The 25,027-nt window shown below is 48.5% G+C and overlaps 2 protein-coding genes across 2 annotated transcripts in view; one reads left to right on the top strand and one right to left on the bottom strand.

The window, feature by feature from the left end:
• atp6v0e2 (ATPase H+ transporting V0 subunit e2) overlaps nt 1-25,027 on the top strand; it is a 263,253-nt gene that overhangs the window by 196,580 nt on the left and 41,646 nt on the right. The gene's annotated exons all lie outside the window — the stretch shown is intronic.
• LOC146992369 (uncharacterized) overlaps nt 1,860-25,027 on the bottom strand; it is a 50,643-nt gene continuing 27,475 nt past the window's right edge. The window contains exons 13-15 of the mRNA XM_085785726.1: nt 3,339-3,441; nt 3,025-3,143; nt 1,860-2,325 (exon numbers count right to left, since the gene is read on the bottom strand). Of these exons, the coding sequence (XP_085641852.1) occupies nt 2,187-2,325; nt 3,025-3,143; nt 3,339-3,441 (361 nt within the window). The 3' untranslated portion in view covers nt 1,860-2,186. The remainder of the gene's footprint in view (nt 2,326-3,024; nt 3,144-3,338; nt 3,442-25,027) is intronic.

Consider the following 25,027-nt stretch of genomic DNA (forward strand, 5'->3'; position numbering starts at 1 on the left):
TACTGGAAAGAGAAACTTAACTCAAGAGTCTGAGCATCCTGAAGGTGAAGAACAAATAACCTTCAATCCAGTTGTTCAAAAGGTGTAAATCTGAATCTGGATACAAATTATCCAGATTTTGAAATCCCCCTTTTTTTTTGTTATCCAGGATCACGTAATCTGTCTTACTTTTATCCCAGTTGTTCAAAGCAAAGTAGGATTGGATCAGTCTGGAAAAGCAGATGTACAGTACATTATACATTAGTGACATAGTGAATATTTCCCCATGTGTTTCAAATTCAAACTTCAAAAATACCCTATATACAAATTTCATTAAACTCAGTTTGGGGAAAAGTAGTTTAAAAATTAGGTGCAAAATATAAATCAATAAATGTATATATACACTACATTATAAATATTGTTTATTTGACCAGTTTGAATTTAATTTAAATCACATTTTGTTCCTGAATCCACCAAACTGCTGGGATCAGAATAATCCAGTTTTTTGGTTTTCCCGATCCTACTAAAAAGTTTTGAACAACACAAACTGAGGGTTTGATCCAGATTAAAACCAAGATTGGATCACGTGATCTAATCCAATCCGATCTCAGAATCCGTTTTTGGTTTTGAAAGAACCCGATTCCAACATTTGATCCAATCCATTAACCAAAATCCGATCAGATTACTTTTGAACAACTAAAAAATCACAACAAGAGTCAAACGTCAGTATCCAGATTTTGAAATCCTTTTTTTTTTGCTATTCAGGATCAAGTTATCCGTTTTACTTTTATCCCAGTTGTTCAAAGCAAAGTAGGATTGGATCAGTCTGGAAAAGCAGATGTACAATACATTAGTGACATTGTGAATATTTACCCATGTGTTTCAAATTCAAACTCCAAATTTTAAAATTCAAACAAATACCCTACATACAAATTTCATTAAATTCAGTTTGGGGAAAAGTAGTTTAAACATTAGGTGCAAAATATAAATCAATATCTACTACATTATAAATATTGTTTATTTGACCAGTTTGAATTTAAAGCAGATATCAGTGGAATGTTTTTGTTAATATAAGTCCTAAATAGTCCTATTTTCCGTCAGCAATCACTTACATGAAGTATTTCAGCCTAAACACGAGTCTCTCCGTCACTCTGCTCTACTGTAACCCGAGGAGAAAATTTTCCTTGTGGGATACAAGTGTTATCCAATGAGGGGAGAGAACGGCATGAAGGGCTGTGTGTGCAGCCAAGGGATGCGAGTGAATGTGGTGACGTAGCACGAGGACCAATTGATGCCTGACAAGGGCGGGGGCTGCTAACTCATGGTGCGTTCAAGGAAACTCGTACTTTGTGTTTTTCCTTCCTGTGAAGTCATACCAGTTCGATCTGGTACGAGTTCACGGGTCGGAAGTTACGAGTGGCCGTTATAGGGAACTTTCACAGACAACAGGACGGTAAAAACACGAGCTACGGGTTACCTGGAACGCTACCAAGTCGTAGTTGTGACTTGAAGCTGTAATTTACGGTTTCAAAAGCCTGCCTTGAACACAGCATTAGCCGAAACGGCCGTGCCACTGATATCTGCTTTAATTTAAATCACATTTTGTTCCTGAATCCACCCGACCGCTGGGATCAGAATAATCCCGTTTTTTTTTTTTGGATCAAAGTTTTCCCAATCCTACCAAAACGTTTTGAACAACACAAACTGAGGGTTTGATCCAGATTAAAACCAAGATTGGATCACGTGATCTAATCCGATCTCAGAATCCGTTTTTGGTTTTGAAACAACCCGATTCCAACATTTGATCCAATCCATTATCCAAAATCCGATCAGATTACTTTTGAACAACTAAAAATCACAACAAGAGTCAAACGTCAGTGTTTATTCATTCATTTATTTATTGTTTTGTGCAAATATTTAAAAAAAGAAAGAAAGAAAAGACTTCATTTTGAAGCAGTTCAGGGAGGAGTGAGGACACAGAGTCTGGTCTTTGGTTTGTGTCCGGGTGACGGAGTTAAGAGTTAATCCCGACTCCTCACGCCACCGGTTTAACCGTCACGTGGATTCATCGTCCCGGTCAGTCCCGACCTCTGACCCCTCCTCTTCCTCCTCCTCCTCCTCCTCTTCCTCCACATTCAGCCGTCAGTGTCTGTTTGCCTCAAGGGGGGGGGGGGGGGGGGTCACAACAAGTGTCAACACAGCCAGGGTCAGGGTTGCCACGGTTTCCTGTTGCGACCTTGCTGGTCCGGTATGTGTTTGAAGCGGCACCTGTCGCCGTGGATACAGCCCGTGGTCCGCCAGTAGATGCACTCGTCTCCGTTCAGAGGCGCCCGCCGTCTGTTTGACCTGTGTGGCACAGAGAGGAGAGGAGCTCAGCTGAGGTTGACGTTAATACTGACTAATTTAAAGGGATAGTTCAACATTTTTGGCAAATTCTCCTATTGCCATAATCCCTATAGCAGTAGGTTCATTACCTTTGATTATCGGTGCATGTTGTTTTGAGATCAGCAGAGCAGAGCCGTGAGCTGCTCAGAGCTACGCTACGGAGGCTAATAGGATTTCTTGGTTTCCCTCATCAAACTCATCAAATACACAATCCAACAACTCCAAAACGCTCTGGTGGACAAGTTGTGACCTGCACATTCACCACGCTATGAGATAATAACACAACGTTACCAGACAGAGTTGTTTTAGAGGGAAATGCAGAGACTGTTGATGAAAAACTGTCCCTGAAGGCAACGCACATCAGCGGTTTTGCATGAATTTCCCTCTAAAACAACTCTGTCTGGTAACGTTGTGTTATTGTCTCATAACGTGGTGAATGTGCAGGTCACAACTTGTCCACCAGAGCGTTGTGGAGTTGTTGGATTGTGTATTTGATGAGTTTGATGAGGGAAACTCATCCGCCGTTCTAAAAACTGCTTGCACCGACAATTAAGTAATGAACCTACTGCTATGACTATAGGGATTATGGCAATGGGCGAATTTACCGAAATGTTGAACTATCCCTTTTTAAACCATAACTAATCTTCAGTCCTCCGTTACCCTGTGGAGGCGGAGCTCTGCTGTGGTCCCGCGGCGCCGGGGCCGAGGCCGCTGTTGGTCCTGTGGATCCACTTGTCGGGATACCGCATCACCAGCCGGCTGCTGCCCAGCTCCGCCCCCTGCAGCAGCACAACGTCAGACTGAGCAGTTCACACACACACACACACACACACACACACACACACAGACACACAGACACACAGACACACACACACACACACACACACACACACACAGACACACAGACACACAGACACACACACACACACACACACACACACATACACACCTGTCCAAACATCTGTCACGCTCACCTGCAGCTTCTCCAGGGCTTTGGCGGCCATGTTGGCGTTCTTGAAGTTCACAAAGGCACAGAAGCGCTCGTGAAGAACTCGGATGCTCTCTATCTCGCCAAACCTGTAACCATGGAAACGCATCAACAGCATGGTACAGACTTTTATAACTACTACTGGTGTGGTATATGTATATATATATATATACACATGCTGTATAGTATATAAATACAGCTCTGGGAAAAATTAAGAGACCACTCCCAAAATGATCAGTTTCTCTGGTTTTACTATTCATAGGTATGTGTTTGAGTAAAATTAAATTTAAATCAACTACTGACAACATTTCTCCCAAAATTGAAAAATAATTATTGTCATTTAGAGCTTTTATTGGCTGAAAATAGTCTAACTAACAAAAAATATCAAGTCTTTTCAGACCTTGAATAATAATAATAATGCAAAGAAAACATGTTCATATTTATTCCTAAACAACACAGCAAGAATATTTTAACTCAGGAAGAGTTTATAAATCTGTTTTTGTGGGATAATGTCAATGTTTAATCCCAGCAGTTGTTTTTATAATCTTCCTATAAAACCAGATGTGGTCCAGCCCAGGTGATGACCTCAGTTTGTGTTGGTGTTTAAAAAAGAAAAGAAAAGAATGACTGTCGTACATGTAGAGATGCTTTTAAGAAACATTTGTGAAAGTGGTCTGGTTATGTTTTTTTCCAGAGCTGTATACTATATACTTTTTTTTTTTTTTTTTTACTTCATTCTATTTTATTTGTATTAATTAGGCCCGAGCGGCGAGTAGCACTCGCCCGGCGAAGGCCTATTGAAATCGCGCTGTTTTTAGGGCCCGAGCGGCGACTGCAAGTCGCCCAGCGAAAGCCCTATTGTAATTGCTATGTTTATTAGGGCCCGAGCCTGTGACAACGTCCCAGGGAGGTCCCTATTGTTATTCGACATGCACATTAGTCGACGTGCCAGCCGACGAGTAACAACAAGTAAGCAAGCAAGTACTCAAGTACTGCATAGACCTGGCAGCAAAAACCCCAGATATTGTAATGTTTCTTTTTATTATTAGGCCCGAGCGGCGAGTAGCACTCGCCCAGCGAAGGCCTATTGAAATCGCGCTGTTTATTAGGGCCCGAGCGGCGACTGCAAGTCGCCCAGCGAAAGCCCTATTGAAATCGCGCTGTTTATTATTATTATTCTTCTCCGACTTCGTGCCTCAATTTCGCCCCTTTCCCAAATGCGAAAACGCGTGTACTTTTGCACGGACGTCCGGCCTGATCCGAAATTCGATATTTTTGGGTGGTCGCACATGGTCGACGCGAAATGGCGAAATAGCGCCCCCTACAAACTTTCAAAATCCCCATAGGGAATTTGAGTGACTTTGTCCGATGTCGATAAAATTCGGTACACATATGTATTATACCCAGATATGCAAAAAAGCCTCTTGACCTCATGACCTCAACCCAACAGGAAGTCGGCCATTTTGATTTTGATTTTTCCCGCCTAAAACGAACTCCTCCCAAAGCGTTCGCCCGATCAAGTTGAAATTAGGTACACCACATCTCCAGACCTAGCTGAGCTTATCTTGTGCTCCGTGAGTCCGTAGGTCAAAGGGCGTGGCTGCCAGCGCTCAATTCACTTTGGCGTGCTCGCCATGTACATACGAGTGGCTCTCACGCCCACATACTTCATCCAATCAACTTCAACCTTGCTGGACATGATGATGGCTCCGCCCTGAACGTCCCGATATATTCACTTCCCACGTAACTCATAGCGCCCCCCGGTGGTAACAGGAAGTGTACTAAAATTTGGAAAATGTACATACTTTGCCCCATCAACTTCATTCCACTTCTAAAACATGTAGAACCAGTTGGTGAAGCTACATCATGAACGCTGTGAAGCTACGAGTAATGGCGTCCGTGTGGCGACGCGGCGACCATTCCTCGCCATGACAATACGTTTGGCTTTTTGATGGCTTTATTGAACTCATATCAACATGAAAATTGGTACACAGGTCCAGGGTCACGACCTCAACGTTTCCATATGCTCGTAGGCGATCTCACTCATTCGCCCCCTAGTGGAAACAGGAAGTGCCATATTTTACATCAACATTGTCCGATTTCCACGAAACTTCACATGTGTGATGAGGGGCTGACCCTGAACACACCTGCACGCATCCCATTACTGCCCCCTAGTGGACGAACCTTTAACTGCTCATAACTCCCTCATGCTTTGTCCGATTTCCAAGAAACTTCACATGTGTGATGAGGGACTGACCCTGAACACACCTGCACGCATCCCATTACTGCCCCCTAGTGGACGAACCATTAACTGCTCATAACTCCCTCATGCTTTGTCCGATTTCCACAAAACTTCACATGTGTGATGAGGGGCTGACCCTGAACACACCTGCACGCATCCCATTACTGCCCCCTAGTGGACGAACCTTTAACTGCTCATAACTCCCTCATGCTTTGTCTGATTCACTCCAAACTTCACGCGAGTGATGAGGGGCGGCCCCTGAACGCACCAGACCACATGCGGTGACTGCCCCCTGGTGGATGAACGAAACATTGCATTTTTGGCCTCCTTCCAGGTTTTTCTCCATTTCTGCTCCGCGCCACGGCCCCGGCGTGCCTCAGGCCCCGCGGTGGCATGGGCGAGCGAGGGCCCGCCATCGCCGCTTGCGGCTTTAATTATTATTATTATTCTTCCGCGACAACATGCCCCAATTTCGCCCCTTTCCCCAACTCAAAAATGCGTGAACTTTTGCCCGGACGTCCGTCCGGATCCGACATTCGATATTTTGTGCTGCTCGCCCATGTCCGACACGAAATGGCGAAATAGCGCCCCCTACAAAGTTCAAAAAAGCCCATAGGGAATTTGGGTCACTTTGGCGTAGACGGACGAAATTCGGTACACTTATCTACCATACCCAGATATACAAAAAAGCCTCTTAACGTCTTCGTGAAATGTCAACAGGAAGTCGGTCATTTTGAATTGATCGTTTTTGGCGCCAAATTAACTCGTCCATAACGATTCGCCCGACCGGCTCCAAATTGGGTAGAGAACATCGTCAGACCTAGCTGAGCTTATCTTGTGCTCCGCAGGTCTGTAGCTCAAAGGGCTTGGCCTCTGGCGAGCCCCGAAGTTTGGCGACTGTTTCGGTGCTCGCCATGTAAATACGAACGGCTCTCATGCCCACATACTTGATCGTAGACGCTTCAAACTTGGTGCAAAAATCTATGGTGAGACCCTGAACGATCCGACATATTATTTGCCTACGTCGCTCATAGCGCCCCCCTTTGGTAACAGGAAACGTACAAAAATTCGTTAAAAATACGTAGTTGACCAAATCCACTTCGTTCCACGTCTAGTACATGCTGAACCAGTTGCTGAAGCTACATTATGAACGCTGTGAAGATACGACGAACGGCGTCCGTGTGCCGCCGCGGCGACTGACGATTTTTTGTCGTAAAATTACGTTTGCCAATTACGCGCACATACTTCGCCGTAGCCACTTGAAATTCAAAGGACATGACGTTGGCTCCGCCCTGAACGTTTTGATGTATCGACTTCCTGCCTGGCTCATAGCGCCCCCCGGTGGTAACAGGAAGTACGCAAAAATTCATTAAAAATCTATACTTCACCCGATCAACTTCATTCCACTTCTAATACATGCAGAACCAGTTGCTGAAGCTACATTATGAACGCTGTGAAGATACGACGAACGGCGTCCGTGTGCCGCCGCGGCGACTGACGATTTTTTATCGTACAATTACGTTTGCCTTTTTCGTGGCTTTAACGAAGTCGTGTCCTCACGAAATTTCATACACGGGTCAAGAATGGCGAGCTCTTTCAGCGGATAGAGTCGTTTTTCCTATGGGCGTGGCTAAATGCCTCAATAGCGCCCCCTTGAAGTTTTTCCGAAATTCTTCATAGACAAATTTCGCTTACTTTGTCGTACACATACAAAACTCGACACACACGTGTATCATACCCAAACATACAAAAAATTGAATTGGAGCCACGCCCTAAACCCAACAGGAAGTCGGCCATTTTGATTTTGATTTTTCCCGCCTAAACTTAACTCCTCCCACAGCGTTCGCCCGATCAAGTTGAAATTAGGTACACCACATCTCCAGACCTAGCTGAGCTTATCTTGTGCTCCGTGAGTCCGTAGGTCAAAGGGCGTGGCTGCCAGCGCTCAATTCACTTTGGCTTGCTCGCCATGTACATACGAGTGGCTCTCACGCCCACATACTTCATCCAATCAACTTCAAACTTGCTGGACATGATGATGGCTCCGCCCTGAACGTCCCGATATATTAACTTCCCACGTAACTCATAGCGCCCCCCGGTGGTAACAGGAAGTGTACTAAAATTTGGAAAATGTACATACTTTGCCCCATCAACTTCATTCCACTTCTACAACATGCAGAACCAGTTGGTGAAGCTACATTATGAAGACTGTGAAGCTACGAGTAATGGCGTCCGTGTGGCGACGCGGCGACCATTCCTCGCCATGACAATACGTTTGCCCTTTGGATGGCTTTATTGAACTCGTATCAACATGAAAATTGGTACACAGGTCCAGGGTCACGACCTCAACGTTTCCATATGCTCATAGGCGATCTCACTCATTTGCCCCCTAGTGGAAACAGGAAGTGCCATATTTTACATCAACATTGTCCGATTTCCACGAAACCTCACATGTGTGATGAGGGACTGACCCTGAACACACCTGCACGCATCCAATTACTGCCCCCTGGTGGACGAACCTTTAACTGCTCATAACTCCTTCATGCTTTGTCCGATTCACTCCAAACTTCACATGAGTGATGAGGGGCCGCCCCTGAACGCACCACACCACATGCGGTGACTGCCCCCTGGTGGATGAACGAAACATTGCATTTTAGGCCTCCTTCCAGGTTTTTTCTGCCTTTCACCTTCGCGCCACGGCCCCCGCACGCCTCAGGCCCCCGCGGTCGCATGGGTCGAGCGAGGGCCGATCATCGCCGCTTGCGGCTTTAATTAGGGCCCGAGCCTGTGTCAACGACCCAGGGAGGTCCCTATTGTTATTCGACATCCACATTAATCAACGTGCAAGTCGACGAGTAACAACAAGTAAGCAAGCAAGTAACCAAGTACTGCATAGACCTGGCGCAAAATATCCCAGATATTGTAAAGTTTATTTGTTATTATTATTATTATTCCTCGTCAATTCGCCTCGATTTGACCCCTTTCCCAAGCCGAGAAACGGATGAAATTTGGGACACACGTCGGGTCTCACTTAAAAGAGATCTGATGCCATCGCCGTTTGTGGGCGGGGCAAATTGGCACAACAGCGCCCCCTTGAACTTTTGACCCCCGGCCATAGGGACCAAAATTTTTTTTCTCGCAGGCTGCCCAAACTTGGTACACATATGTATCATACCCAGACATGAAAAAAATTTGTTTCGTGCGAAGCCCAAAAACCAACAGGAAGTCGGCCATTTTGGTTAGCATTTATTTTACGCAAAACGAACTCCTCCAAGGGGTTACGCCCGATCGGCTCCAAATTGGGTTCAGAACATCGTCAGACCTAGCTGAGCTTATCTTGTGCTCCGCAGGTCTGTAGCTCAAAGGGGTTGGCCTCTGGCGTGCCTTGAAGTTTGGCGACTGTTTCGGTGCTCGCCATGTGAATACGAATGGCTCTCATGCCCACATACTTGATCGTAGACGCTTCAAACTTGGTGCAAAAATCTATGGCGAGACCCTGAACGATCCGACATATTATTTGCCGACGTCGCTCATAGCGCCCCCCGGTGGTAACAGGAAACGTACAAAAATTCGTTAAAAATACGTAGTTGACCAAATCGACTTCGTTACACTTCTAAAACATGCAGACCCGGATGGTGAAGCTACATCATGAACGCTTTGACCCTACGAGCAACGGCGTCCGTGTGCCGCCGCGGCGACTGACGATTTTTTGTCGTAAAATTACGTTTCCCAATTACGCGCACATACTTCGTCGTAGCCACTTGAAATTCAAAGGACATGACGTTGGCTCCGCCCTGAACGTTTTGATGTATCGACTTCCTGCCTGGCTCATAGCGCCCCCCGGTGGTAACAGGAAGTACGCAAAAATTCGTTAAAAATCCATACTTCACCCGATCAACTTCATTCCACTTCTAATACATGCAGAACCAGTTGCTGAAGCTACATTATGAACGCTGTGAAGATACGACGAACGGCGTCCGTGTGCCGCCACGGCGACTGACGATTTTTTATCGTACAATTACGTTTGCCTTTTTCGTGGCTTTCGCGAAGTCGTGTCCTCACGAAATTTGATACACGGGTCAAGAATGGCGAGCTCTTTCAGCGGATAGAGTCGTTTCCCATGGGCGTGGCTAAATGCCTCAATAGCGCCCCCTAGAAGTTTTTCCGAATTTCTCCATAGACAAATTTCGCTTACTTTGTCGTACACATACGAAACTCGACACACACGTGTATCATACCCAAACATACCAAAAATTGAATTGGAGCCACGCCCTAAACCTAACAGGAAGTCGGCCATTTTGGTTAGCATTTCTTTGACGCAAAACGAACTCCTCCGAGGGAGTTCGCCCGATTCACTTCAAATTGGGTACGGAACATCTCCAGACTGAGCTGATTACGGCTTGTGCTCCGCAGGTGTGTAGGTCAAAAGGGCGTGGCTACTAGGGCACGGCCAAGTTCCCGAATTCAGCTAAGAAGTTTGCAATGCTAGCACGCCCACAGATTTGATCGCAGCAGCTTCAAACTTGTTGCACATGATGATGGCGTGACCCTGAACGATCCGACATATTATTTTCCTACGTCACTCATAGCGCCCCCCGGTGGTAACAGGAAGTGCGCTAAAATTCATTAAAAATACATAGTTGCCCCCATCAACTTCATTCCACTTCTAAAACATGCCGAACAAGTTGGTGAAGGTATTTCGTGAACGCTATGACGCTACGGCTAATGGCCCCCTTGTGGCGGCGACAGGAATAGCGCTCCATCGTGAACTGCCACCTCCCACGGATTTTGCCCGATTGACTTCATATTCGCTACAGATCATCAGGAGACCGAGCTGGTCAAACACTATTAAAAGCTTTTCTCTACGTGAAACGGCGTGGCTGCTAGGGGGCGACAAAGTTGGTCAACTGCTCGTTTAGTCGCCATGCTATTACGTTTGCCTTCCACGCCCACATACTTGGTCGTAGTCACTTCAAAATTTCAGTACATGATCAGGGGCCGGCCCTCTACGCCTCCATTTGATCGTACGCTAGCTCGCTCAAGACGCCCCCTTGTGGACACAGGAAATGTCGCGTTTTGCATCGACATTGTCCGATCGGCTCGAAACTTCACATGTGTGATGAGGTCACGACCCCGTACGCAACGGCCCACATCCCGTTACCGCCCCCTGGTGGACGGACCGTAAACCTGCCGTAACTCCATCGTACGTTGTCCGTTTTGCTCGAAACGTCGCGTGTTCGACGAGGGGACCGCCCTCGACGCAGCCGCCCACGTCCGGTTGCGCGCGGGGGTTTTCGATGAGCGGCCCGGGGGTAGCGGGGACGCCGAGTGGCGTGGAGCGAGGGCCCGTCATAGCCGCTTGCGGCTTTAATTATTATTATTATTCTTCCGACGATTCAATTGCCATTTTGACCCCTTTGCCAAGCCGAGAAACGAACGAAACTTTGTAGCCTCGTGGGGCTTCGCGAAAATTGATATATGATGCCAGCGTCGCATATGGGCGGGGCCAAATGGCTAAATAGCGCCCCCTACAATTTTCCCAAAAACCCATAGGGAAAAAAATGACGTTAACGAAAGCGGACCAAAATCGCCACACATGTTCATCAATGCGAGATGAACACAAAATCCTCCTATAGCGAAGCCCGAAACCCAACAGGAAGTCGGCCATTTTGCTTCAAAGTTTGTAAACGCAAAACGAACTCCTCCTAGGGGTTACGCCCGATCGGCTCCAAATTGGGTTCAGAACATCGTCAGACCTAGCTGAGCTTATCTTGTGCTCCGCAGGTCTGTAGCTCAAAGCGCTTGGCCTCTGGCGTGCCCCGAAGTTTGGCGACTGTTTCGGTGCTCGCCATGTAAATACGAATGGCTCTCATGCCCACATACTTGATCGTAGACGCTTCAAACTTGGTGCAAAAATCTATGGCGAGACCCTGAACGATCCGACATATTATTTGCCGACGTCGCTCATAGCGCCCCCCGGTGGTAACAGGAAACGTACAAAAATTCGTTAAAAATACGTAGTTGACCAAATCGACTTTGTTACACTTCTAGTACATGCAGACCCGGATGGTGAAGCTACATCATGAACGCTTTGACCCTACGAGCAACGGCGTCCGTGTGCCGCCGCGGCGACTGCCGATTTTTTGTCGTAAAATTACGTTTCCCAATTACGCGCACATACTTCGTCGTAGCCACTTGAAATTCAAAGGACATGACGTTGGCTCCGCCCTGAACGTTTTGATATATCGACTTCCTGCCTGGCTCATAGCGCCCCCCGGTGGTAACAGGAAGTACGCAAAAATTCGTTAAAAATCCATACTTCACCCGATCAACTTCATTCCACTTCTAATACATGCAGAACCAGTTGCTGAAGCTACATTATGAACGCTGTGAAGCTACGACGAACGGCGTCCGTGTGCCGCCGCGGCGACTGACGATTTTTTATCGTACAATTACGTTTGCCTTTTTCGTGGCTTTAACGAAGTCGTGTCCTCACGAAATTTCATACACAGGTCAAGAATGGCGAGCTCTTTCAGCGGATAGAGTCGTTTCCCATGGGCGTGGCTAAATGCCTCAATAGCGCCCCCTTGAAGTCTTTCCGAAATTCTCCATAGACAAATTTCGCTTACTTTGTCGTACACATACGAAACTCGACACACACGTGTATCATACCCAAACATACAAAAAATTGAATTGGAGCCACGCCCTAAACCCAACAGGAAGTCGGCCATTTCGGTTAGCATTTCTTTGACGCAAAACGAACTCCTCCGAGGGAGTTCGCCCGATTCACTTCAAATTGGGCACGGAACATCTCCAGACTGAGCTGATTACGGCTTGTGCTCCGCAGGTGTGTAGGTCAAAGGGCGTGGCTACTAGGGCACGGCCAAGTTGCCGAATTCAGCTAAAAAGGTTTAAATGCTATCACGCCCACAGATTTGATCGCAGCAGCTTCAAACTTGGTGCACATGATGATGGCGTGACCCTGAACGATCCGACATATTATTTTCCTACGTCACTCATAGCGCCCCCCGGTGGTAACAGGAAGTGCGCTAAAATTCATTAAAAATACATAGTTGCCCCCATCAACTTCATTCCACTTCTAAAACATGCCGAACAAGTTGGTGAAGGTATTTCGTGAACGCTATGACGCTACGGCTAATGGCCCCCTTGTGGCGGCGACAGGAATAGCGCTCCACCGTGAACTGCCACCTCCCACGGATTTTGCCCGATTGACTTCATATTCGCTACAGATCATCAGGAGACCGAGCTGGTCAAACACTATTAAAAGCTTTTCTCTACGTGAAACGGCGTGGCCGCTAGGGGGCGACAAAGTTGGTCAACTGCTCGTTTAGTCGCCATGCTATTACGTTTGCCTTCCACGCCCACATACTTGGTCGTAGTCACTTCAAAATTTCAGTACATGATCAGGGGCCCGCCCTCTACGCCTCCGTTTGATCGTACGCTAGCTCGCTCAAGACGCCCCCTTGTGGACACAGGAAATGTCGCGTTTTGCATCGACATTGTCCGATCGGCTCGAAACTTCACATGTGTGATGAGGTCACGACCCCGTACGCAACGGCCCACATCCCGTTACCGCCCCCTGGTGGACGAACCGTAAACCTGCCGTAACTCCATCGTACGTTGTCCGTTTTGCTCGAAACGTCACGTGTTCGACGAGGGGACCGCCCTCGACGCAGCCGCCCACGTCCGGTTGCGCGCGGGGGTTTTCGAAGAGCGGCCCGGGGGTAGCGGGGACGCCGAGTGGCGTGGAGCGAGGGCCCGTCATAGCCGCTTGCGGCTTTAATTAGGGCCCGAGCGGCGACTGCAAGTCGCCCAGCGAAAGCCCTATTGTAATTGCTATGTTTATTATTATTATATTCTCCCTAAAATCGCATTTTTGGGGGCCTCAACATGCCCCAAAACGCGTGAATTTTGGCATGCACATCAGGCCTCGCGAAAAATTCGATATTTTAAAGTCGTTGGAAATGGGCGTGGCCAAATGGCTGAATAGCGCCCCCTACAAACACGTGTCAATGGCATCGCCATTGTCTTACTTTGTCATACACACACAAAATTCGGTACACATATGTATTATACCCAGATATACAAAAAATCCTCTTGACCTCATGACCTCAACCCAACAGGAAGTCGGCCATTTTGGTTTTGATTTTTCCCGCCTAAAATTAACTCCTCCCAGAGCGTTCGCCCGATCAAGTTCAAATTAGGTACACCACATCTCCAGACCTAGCTGAGCTTATCTTGTGCTCCGTGAGTCCGTAGGTCAAAGGGCGTGGCTGCCAGCGCTCAATTCACTTTGGCGTGCTCGCCATGTCCATACGAGTGGCTCTCACGCCCACATACTTCATCCAATCAACTTCAAACTTGCTGGGCATGATGATGGCTCCGCCCTGAACGTCCCGATATATTAACTTCCCACGTAACTCATAGCGCCCCCCGGTGGTAACAGGAAGTGTACTAAAATTTGGAAAATGTACATACTTTGCCCCATCAACTTCATTCTACTTCTAAAACATGCAGAACCAGTTGGTGAAGCTACATTATGAAGACTGTGAAGCTACGAGTAATGGCGTCCGTGTGGCGACGCGGCGACCATTCCTCGCCATGACAATACGTTTGCCCTTTGGATGGCTTTATTGAACTCGTATCAACATGAAAATTGGTACACAGGTCCAGGGTCACGACCTCAACGTTTCCATATGCTGGTAGGCGATCTCACTCATTTGCCCCCTAGTGGAAACAGGAAGTGGCATATTTTACATCAACATTGTCCGATTTCCACGAAACTTCACATGTGTGATGAGGGACTGACCCTGAACACACCTGCACGCATCCCATTACTGCCCCCTGGTGGACGAACCTTTAACTGCTCATAATTCCTTCATGCTTTGTCCGATTCACTCCAAACTTCACATGAGTGATGAGGGGCCGCCCCTGAACGCACCCACCCACAACTGCTTAGCGCCACCTGGTGGATGAACGAAGCATTGCAGCCCCGACATGCCTCAGGCCCCGCGGTGGCATGGGCGAGCGAGGGCCCGTCATCGCCGCTTGCGGCTTTAATTAGGGCCCGAGCCTGTGTCAACGACCCAGGGAGGTCCCTATTGTTATTCGACATCCACATTAATCAACGTGCAAGTCGACGAGTAACAACAAGTAAGCAAGCAAGTAACCAAGTACTGCATAGACCTGGCGCAAAATATCCCAGATATTGTAAAGTTTATTTGTTATTATTATTATTATTCCTCGTCAATTCGCCTCGATTTGACCCCTTTCCCAAGCCGAGAAACGGATGAAATTTGGGACACACGTCGGGTCTCACTTAAAAGAGATCTGATGCCATCGCCGTTTGTGGGCGGGGCAAATTGGCACAACAGCGCCCCCTTGAACTTTTGACCCCCGGCCATAGGGACCAAAATTTTTTTTCTCGCAGGCTGCCCAAACTTGGTACACATATGTATCATACCCAGACATGAAAAAAATTTGTTTCGTGCGAAGCCCAAAAACCAACAGGAAGTCGGCCATTTTGGTTAGCATTTATTTTACGCAAAACGAACTCCTCCAAGGGGTTACGCCCGATCGGCTCCAAATTGGGTTCAGAACATCGTCAGACCTAGCTGAGCTTATCTTGTGCTCCGCAGGTCTGTAGCTCAAAGGGGTTGGCCTCTGGCGTGCCCCGAAGTTTGGCGACTGTTTCGGTGCTCGCCATGTAAATACGAATGGCTCTCATGCCCACATACTTGATCGTAGACGCTTCAAACTTGGTGCAAAAATCTATGGCGAGACCCTGAACGATCCGACATATTATTTGCCGACGTCGCCCATAGCGCCCCCCGGTGGTAACAGGAAACGTACAAAAATTCGTTAAAAATACGTAGTTGACCAAATCGACTTCGTTACACTTCTAAAACATGCAGACCCGGATGGTGAAGCTACATCATGAACGCTTTGACCCTACGAGCAACGGCGTCCGTGTGCCGCCGCGGCGACTGACGATTTTTTGTCGTAAAATTACGTTTGCCAATTACGCGCACATACTTCGTCGTAGCCACTTGAAATTCAAAGGACATGACGTTGGCTCCGCCCTGAACGTTTTGATGTATCGACTTCCTGCCTGGCTCATAGCGCCCCCCGGTGGTAACAGGAAGTACGCAAAAATTCGTTAAAAATCCATACTTCACCCGATCAACTTCATTCCACTTCTAATACATGCAGAACCAGTTGCTGAAGCTACATTATGAACGCTGTGAAGATACGACGAACGGCGTCCGTGTGCCGCCGCGGCGACTGACGATTTTTTATCGTACAATTACGTTTGCCTTTTTCGTGGCTTTCGCGAAGTCGTGTCCTCACGAAATTTGATACACGGGTCAAGAATGGCAAGCTCTTTCAGCGGATAGAGTCGTTTCCCATGGGCGTGGCTAAATGCCTCAATAGCGCCCCCTAGAAGTTTTTCCGAATTTCTCCATAGACAAATTTCGCTTACTTTGTCGTACACATACGAAACTCGACACACACGTGTATCATACCCAAACATACCAAAAATTGAATTGGAGCCACGCCCTAAACCCAACAGGAAGTCGGCCATTTTGGTTAGCATTTCTTTGACGCAAAACGAACTCCTCCGAGGGAGTTCGCCCGATTCACTTCAAATTGGGTACGGAACATCTCCAGACTGAGCTGATTACGGCTTGTGCTCCGCAGGTGTGTAGGTCAAAGGACGTGGCTACTAGGGCACGGCCAAGTTCCCGAATTCAGCTAAAAAGGTTTAAATGCTATCACGCCCACAGATTTGATCGCAGCAGCTTCAAACTTGTTGCACATGATGATGGCGTGACCCTGAACGATCCGACATATTATTTTCCTACGTCACTCATAGCGCCCCCCGGTGGTAACAGGAAGTGCGCTAAAATTCATTAAAAATACATAGTTGCCCCCATCAACTTCATTCCACTTCTAAAACATGCCGAACAAGTTGGTGAAGGTATTTCGTGAACGCTATGACGCTACGGCTAATGGCCCCCTTGTGGCGGCGACAGGAATAGCGCTCCATCGTGAACTGCCACCTCCCACGGATTTTGCCCGATTGACTTCATATTCGTTACACATCATCAGGAGACCGAGCTGGTCAAACACTATTAAAAGCTTTTCTCTACGTGAAACGGCGTGGCTGCTAGGGGGCGACAAAGTTGGTCAACTGCTCGTTTAGTCGCCATGCTATTACGTTTGCCTTCCACGCCCACATACTTGGTCGTAGTCACTTCAAAATTTCAGTACATGATCAGGGGCCCGCCCTCTACGCCTCCATTTGATCGTACGCTAGCTCGCTCAATACGCCCCCTTGTGGACACAGGAAATGTCGCGTTTTGCATCGACAATGTCCGATCGGCTCGAAACTTCACATGTGTGATGAGGTCACGACCCCGAACGCAACGGCCCACATCCCGTTACCGCCCCCTGGTGGACGAACCGTAAACCTGCCGTAACTCCATCGTACGTTGTCCGATTTGCACGAAACTTCACGTGTTCGACGAGGGGACCGCCCTCGACGCAGCAGCCCGTGTCCGGTTGCGCGCGGGGGTTTCGAAAAGCGGCCCGGGGGTAGCGGGGACGCCGAGTGGCGTGGAGCGAGGGCCCGTCATAGCCGCTTGCGGCTTTAATTAGGGCCCGAGCCTGTGTCAACGACCCAGGGAGGTCCCTATTGTTATTCGACATGCACATTAGTCGACGTGCCAGCCGACGAGTAACAACAAGTAAGCAAGCAAGTACTCAAGTACTGCATAGACCTGGCAGCAAAAACCCCAGATATTGTAATGTTTCTTTTTATTATTATTATTCTTCCGACGATTCAATTGCCATTTTGACCCCTTTGCCAAGCCGAGAAACGAACGAAACTTTGTAGCCTCGTGGGGCTTCGCGAAAATTGATATATGATGCCAGCGTCGCATATGGGCGGGGCCAAATGGCTAAATAGCGCCCCCTACAATTTTCCCAAAAACCCATAGGGAAAAAAACGACGTTAACGAAAGCGAACCAAAATCGCCACACATGTTCATCAATGCGAGATGAACACAAAATCCTCCTATAGCGAAGCCCGAAACCCAACAGGAAGTCGGCCATTTTGCTTCAAAGTTTGTAAACGCAAAACGAACTCCTCCGAGGGGTTACGCCCGATCGGCTCCAAATTGGGTCCAGAACATCGCCAGACCTAGCTGAGCTTATCTTGTGCTCCGCAGGTCTGTAGCTCAAAGGGGTTGGCCTCTGGCGTGCCCCGAAGTTTGGCGACTGTTTCGGTGCTCGCCATGTAAATACGAACGGCTCTCATGCCCTCATACTTGATCGTAGACGCTTCAAACTTGGTGCAAAAATCTATGGAGAGACCCTGAACGATCCGACATATTATTTGCCGACGTCGCTCATAGCGCCCCCCGGTGGTAACAGGAAACGTACAAAAATTCGTTAAAAATACGTAGTTGACCAAATCGACTTCGTTACACTTCTAGTACATGCAGACCCGGATGGTGAAGCTACATCATGAACGCTTTGACCCTACGAGCAACGGCGTCCGTGTGCCGCCGCGGCGAAAGTGTATCATCCCAATTTAAATTTCGTTTGCCTTTCACGCGCACATACTTCGTCGTAGCCACTTGAAATTCAAAGGACATGACGATGGCTCCGCCCTGAACGTTTTGATGTATCGACTTCCTGCCTGGCTCATAGCGCCCCCCGGTGGTAACAGGAAGTACGCAGGAATTCATTAAAAATCCATACTTCACCCGATCAACTTCATTCCACTTCTAATACATGCAGAACCAGTTGCTGAAGCTACATTATGAACGCTGTGAAGATACGACGAACGGCGTCCGTGTGCCGCCGCGGCGACTGACGATTTTTTATCGTACAATTACGTTTGCCTTTTTCGTGGCTTTAACGAAGTCGTGTCCTCACGAAATTTCATCCACGGGTCAAGAATGGCGAGCTCTTTCAGCGGATAGAGTCGTTTCCCATGGGCGTGGCTAAATGCCTCAATAGCGCCCCCTAGAAGTTTTTCCGAAATTCTCCATAGACAAATTTCGCTTACTTTGTCGTACACATACGAAACTCGACACACACCTGTATCATACCCAAACATACCAAAAATTGAATTGGAGCCACGCCCTAAACCCAACAGGAAGTCGGCCATTTTGGTTAGCATTTCTTTGACGCAAAACGAACTCCTCCGAGGGAGTTCGCCCGATTGACTTCAAATTGGGCACGGAACATCTCCAGACTGAGCTGATTACGGCTTGTGCTCCGCAGGTGTGTAGGTCAAAGGGCGTGGCTGCTAGCGCACGGCCAAGTTCCCGAATTCAGCTAAAAAGGTTTAAATGCTATCACGCCCACAGATTTGATCGCAGCAGCTTCAAACTTGGTGCACATGATGAGGGCGTGACCCTGAACGATCCGACATATTATTTTCCTACGTCACTCATAGCGCCCCCCGGTGGTAACAGGAAGTGCGCTAAAATTCATTAAAAATACATAGTTGCCCCCATCAACTTCATTCCACTTCTAAAACATGCCGAACAAGTTGGTGAAGGTATTTCGTGAACGCTATGACGCTACGGCTAATGGCCCCCTTGTGGCGGCGACAGGAATAGCGCTCCATCATGAACTGCCACCTCCCACGGATTTTGCCCGATTGACTTCATATTCGCTACAGATCATCAGGAGACCGAGCTGGTCAAACACTATTAAAAGCTTTTCTCTACGTGAAACGGCGTGGCTGCTAGGGGGCGACAAAGTTGGTCAACTGCTCGTTTAGTCGCCATGCTATTACGTTTGCCTTCCACGCCCACATACTTGGTCGTAGTCACTTCAAAATTTCAGTACATGATCAGGGGCCCGCCCTCTACGCCTCCATTTGATCGTACACTAGCTCGCTCAAGACGCCCCCTTGTGGACACAGGAAATGTCGCGTTTTGCATCGACATTGTCCGATCGGCTCGAAACTTCACGTGTGTGATGAGGTCACGACCCCGAACACAACGGCCCACATCCCGTTACCGCCCCCTGGTGGACGAACCGTAAACCTGCCGTAACTCCATCGTACGTTGTCCGTTTTGCTCGAAACGTCACGTGTTCGACGAGGGGACCGCCCTCGACGCAGCCGCCCACGTCCGGTTGCGCGCGGGGGTTTTCGAAGAGCGGCCCGGGGGTAGCGGGGACGCCGAGTGGCGTGGAGCGAGGGCCCGTCATAGCCGCTTGCGGCTTTAATTATTATTATTATTATTATTATTATTCCCGTTCTCCCACTTCGAACGCTATTTCGACCCCTTTCCCAAGCCGAGAAACGGCCGACATTTTAGACGCACGTGGGGCCTGTGGCAACTTAGCGTTCAGTGGTGGTTTCGCATGTGGGCGTGGCCTATTGGCGCCACAGCGCCCCCTAGACCGCGCATAGGGAATGAGGGTCTGCGTCACCGATTTGTCCGAAACTTGGTAAACTTATTCATCAACCCGAGATCTTCAAAAAATTTGCTATACTGACATACCCTAAAACCAACAGGAAGTCGGCCATTTTGCTTCAAAGTTGGTTTACGCGAAACGAACTCCTCCGAGGGGTTACGCCCGATCGGCTCCAAATTGGGTCCAGAACATCGCCAGACCTAGCTGAGCTTATCTTGTGCTCCGCAGGTCTGTAGCTCAAAGCGCTTGGCCTCTGGCGTGCCCCGAAGTTTGGCGACTGTTTCGGTGCTCGCCATGTAAATACGAACGGCTCTCATGCCCTCATACTTGATCGTAGACGCTTCAAACTTGGTGCAAAAATCTATGGAGAGACCCTGAACGATCCGACATATTATTTGCGTACGTCGCTCATAGCGCCCCCCGGTGGTAACAGGAAACGTACAAAAATTCGTTAAAAATACGTAGTTGACCAAATCGACTTCGTTACACTTCTAGTACATGCAGACCCGGATGGTGAAGCTACATCATGAACGCTTTGACCCTACGAGCAACGGCGTCCGTGTGCCGCCGCGGCGAAAGTGTATCATCCCAATTTAAATTTCGTTTGCCTTTCACGCGCACATACTTCGTCGTAGCCACTTGAAATTCAAAGGACATGACGTTGGCTCCTCCCTGAACGTTTTGATGTATCGACTTCCTGCCTGACTCATAGCGCCCCCCGGTGGTAACAGGAAGTACGCAAAAATTCATTAAAAATCCATACTTCGCCCGATCAACTTCATTCCACTTCTAATACATGCAGAACCAGTTGCTGAAGCTACATTATGAACGCTGTGAAGATACGACGAACGGCGTCCGTGTGCCGCCGCGGCGACTGACGATTTTTTATCGTACAATTACGTTTGCCTTTTTCGTGGCTTTAACGAAGTCGTGTCCTCACGAAATTTCATCCACAGGTCAAGAATGGCGAGCTCTTTAAGCGGATAGAGTCGTTTCCCATGGGCGTGGCTAAATGCCTCAATAGCGCCCCCTTGAAGTTTTTCCGAAATTCTCCATAGACAAATTTCGCTTACTTTGTCGTACACATACGAAACTCGACACACACGTGTATCATACCCAAACATACAAAAAATTGAATTGGAGCCACGCCCTAACCCCAACAGGAAGTCGGCCATTTTGGTTAGCATTTCTTTGACGCAAAACGAACTCCTCCGAGGGAGTTCGCCCGATTGACTTCAAATTGGGCACGGAACATCTCCAGACTGAGCTGATTACGGCTTGTGCTCCGCAGGTGTGTAGGTCAAAGGGCGTGGCTGCTAGCGCACGGCCAAGTTCCCGAATTCAGCTTAGAAGGTTTAAATGCTATCACGCCCACAGATTTGATCGCAGCGGCTTCAAACTTGGTGCACATGATGATGGCGTGACCCTGAACGATCCGACATATTATTTTCATACGTTACTCATAGCGCCCCCCGGTGGTAACAGGAAGTGCGCTAAAATTCATTAAAAATACATAGTTGCCCCCATCAACTTCATTCCACTTCTAAAACATGCCGAACAAGTTGGTGAAGGTATTTCGTGAACGCTATGACGCTACGGCTAATGGCCCCCTTGTGGCGGCGACAGGAATAGCGCTCCGTCGTGAACTGCCACCTCCCACGGATTTTGCCCGATTGACTTCATATTCGCTACAGATCATCAGGAGACCGAGCTGGTCAAACACTATTAAAAGCTTTTCTCTACGTGAAACGGCGTGGCTGCTAGGGGGCGACAAAGTTGGTCAACTGCTCGTTTAGTCGCCATGCTATTACGTTTGCCTTCCACGCCCACATACTTGGTCGTAGTCACTTCAAAATTTCAGTACATGATCAGGGGCCCGCCCTCTACGCCTCCATTTGATCGTACGCTAGCTCGCTCAATACGCCCCCTTGTGGACACAGGAAATGTCGCGTTTTGCATCGACATTGTCCGATCGGCTCGAAACTTCACATGTGTGATGAGGTCACGACCCCGTACGCAACGGCCCACATCCCGTTACCGCCCCCTGGTGGACGAACCGTAAACCTGCCGTAACTCCATCGTACATTGTCCGTTTTGCTCGAAACGTCACGTGTTCGACGAGGGGACCGCCCTCGACGCAGCCGCCCGCGTCCGGTTGCGCGCGGGGGTTTTCGAAGAGCGGCCCGGGGGTAGCGGGGACGCCGAGTGGCGTGGAGCGAGGGCCCGTCATAGCCGCTTGCGGCTTTAATTATTATTATTATTATTATTCCGCGAGTTCGAACAAGATTTCGACCCCTTTCCCAAGCTGAGAAACGGATGAAATTTTACACGCAGGGGGGGAAGCCAAAAAATTGCGATTCTGTGGTGGTCTCGCATGTGGGCGTGGCCAAATGGCACCACAGCGCCCCCTAGACCGCGCATAGGAAATGGCAGTCTGCGACACCGATTTGTCCGAAACTTGGTAAACATATTCATCAACCCAAGATCTTCAAAAAATCTCATTACGGACATACCCGACAACCAACAGGAAGTCGGCCATTTTGCTTCAAAGTTGGTTTACGCAAAACGAACTCCTCCGAGGGGTTACGCCCGATCGGCTCCAAATTGGGTTCAGAACATCGTCAGACCTAGCTGAGCTTATCTTGTGCTCCGCAGATCTGTAGCTCAAAGGGGTTGGCCTCTGGCGTGCCCCGAAGTTTGGCGACTGTTTCGGTGCTCGCCATGAAAATACGAACGGCTCTCATGCCCACATACTTGATTGTAGACGCTTCAAACTTGGTGCAAAAATCTATGGCGCGACCCTGAACGATCCGACATATTATTTGCCGACGTCGCTCATAGCGCCCCCCGGTGGTAACAGGAAACGTACAAAAATTCGTTAAAAATACGTAGTTGACCAAATCGACTTCGTTACACTTCTAGTACATGCAGACCCGGATGGTGAAGCTACATCATGAACGCTTTGACCCTACGAGCAACGGCGTCCGTGTGCCGCCGCGGCGACTGCCGATTTTTTGTCGTAAAATTACGTTTCCCAATTACGCGCACATACTTCGTCGTAGCCACTTGAAATTCAAAGGACATGACGTTGGCTCCGCCCTGAACGTTTTGATATATCGACTTCCTGCCTGGCTCATAGCGCCCCCCGGTGGTAACAGGAAGTACGCAAAAATTCGTTAAAAATCCATACTTCACCCGATCAACTTCATTCCACTTCTAATACATGCAGAACCAGTTGCTGAAGCTACATTATGAACGCTGTGAAGCTACGACGAACGGCGTCCGTGTGCCGCCGCGGCGACTGACGATTTTTTATCGTACAATTACGTTTGCCTTTTTCGTGGCTTTAACGAAGTCGTGTCCTCACGAAATTTCATACACGGGTCAAGAATGGCGAGCTCTTTCAGCGGATAGAGTCGTTTCCCATGGGCGTGGCTAAATGCCTCAATAGCGCCCCCTTGAAGTTTTTCTGAAATTCTCCATAGACAAATTTCGCTTACTTTGTCGTACACATACGAAACTCGACACACACGTGTATCATACCCAAACATACCAAAAATTGAATTGGAGCCACGCCCTAAACCCAACAGGAAGTCGGCCATTTTGGTTAGCATTTCTTTGACGCAAAACGAACTCCTCCGAGGGAGTTCGCCCGATTGACTTCAAATTGGGCACGGAACATCTCCAGACTGAGCTGATTACGGCTTGTGCTCCGCAGGTGTGTAGGTCAAAGGGCGTGGCTACTAGGGCACGGCCAAGTTCCCGAATTCAGCTAAAAAGGTTTAAATGCTATCACGCCCACAGATTTGATCGCAGCAGCTTCAAACTTGGTGCACATGATGAGGGCGTGACCCTGAACGATCCGACATATTATTTTCCTACGTCACTCATAGCGCCCCCCGGTGGTAACAGGAAGTGCGCTAAAATTAATTAAAAATACATAGTTGCCCCCATCAACTTCATTCCACTTCTAAAACATGCCGAACAAGTTGGTGAAGGTATTTCGTGAACGCTATGATGCTACGGCTAATGGCCCCCTTGTGGCGGCGACAGGAATAGCGCTCCATCGTGAACTGCCACCTCCCACGGATTTTGCCCGATTGACTTCATATTCGCTACAGATCATCAGGAGACCGAGCTGGTCAAACACTATTAAAAGCTTTTCTCTACGTGAAACGGCGTGGCTGCTAGGGGGCGACAAAGTTGGTCAACTGCTCGTTTAGTCGCCATGCTATTACGTTTGCCTTCCACGCCCACATACTTGGTCGTAGTCACTTCAAAATTTCAGTACATGATCAGGGGCCCGCCCTCTACGCCTCCATTTGATCGTACGCTAGCTCGCTCAATACGCCCCCCTGTGGACACAGGAAATGTCGCGTTTTGCATCGACATTGTCCGATCGGCTCGAAACTTCACATGTGTGATGAGGTCACGACCCCGTACGCAACGGCCCACATCCCGTGACCGCCCCCTGGTGGACGAACCGTAAACCTGCCGTAACTCCATCGTACGTTGTCCGTTTTGCTCGAAACGTCACGTGTTCGACGAGGGGACCGCCCTCGACGCAGCCGCCCGCGTCCGGTTGCGCGCGGGGGTTTTCGAAGAGCGGCCCGGGGGTAGCGGGGACGCCGAGTGGCGTGGAGCGAGGGCCCGTCATAGCCGCTTGCGGCTTTAATTATTATTATTATTATATTCTCCCTAAAATCGCATTTTTGGGGGCCTCAACATGCCCCAAAACGCGTGAATTTTGGCATGCACATCAGGCCTCGCGAAAAATTTGATATTTTAAAGTCGTTGGAAATGGGCGTGGCCAAATGGCTGAATAGCGCCCCCTACAAACACGTGTCAATGGCATTGCCATCGTCTTACTTTGTCATACACACACAAAATTCGGTACACATATGTATTATACCCAGATATACAAAAAATCCTCTTGACCTCATGACCTCAACACAACAGGAAGTCGG

The sequence above is a fragment of the Trachurus japonicus genome, chromosome 1 (assembly GCF_045865225.1).
Source record: "Trachurus japonicus isolate A0001 chromosome 1, Traja_1.0".
Taxonomy (NCBI): Eukaryota; Metazoa; Chordata; class Actinopteri; order Carangiformes; family Carangidae; genus Trachurus; species Trachurus japonicus.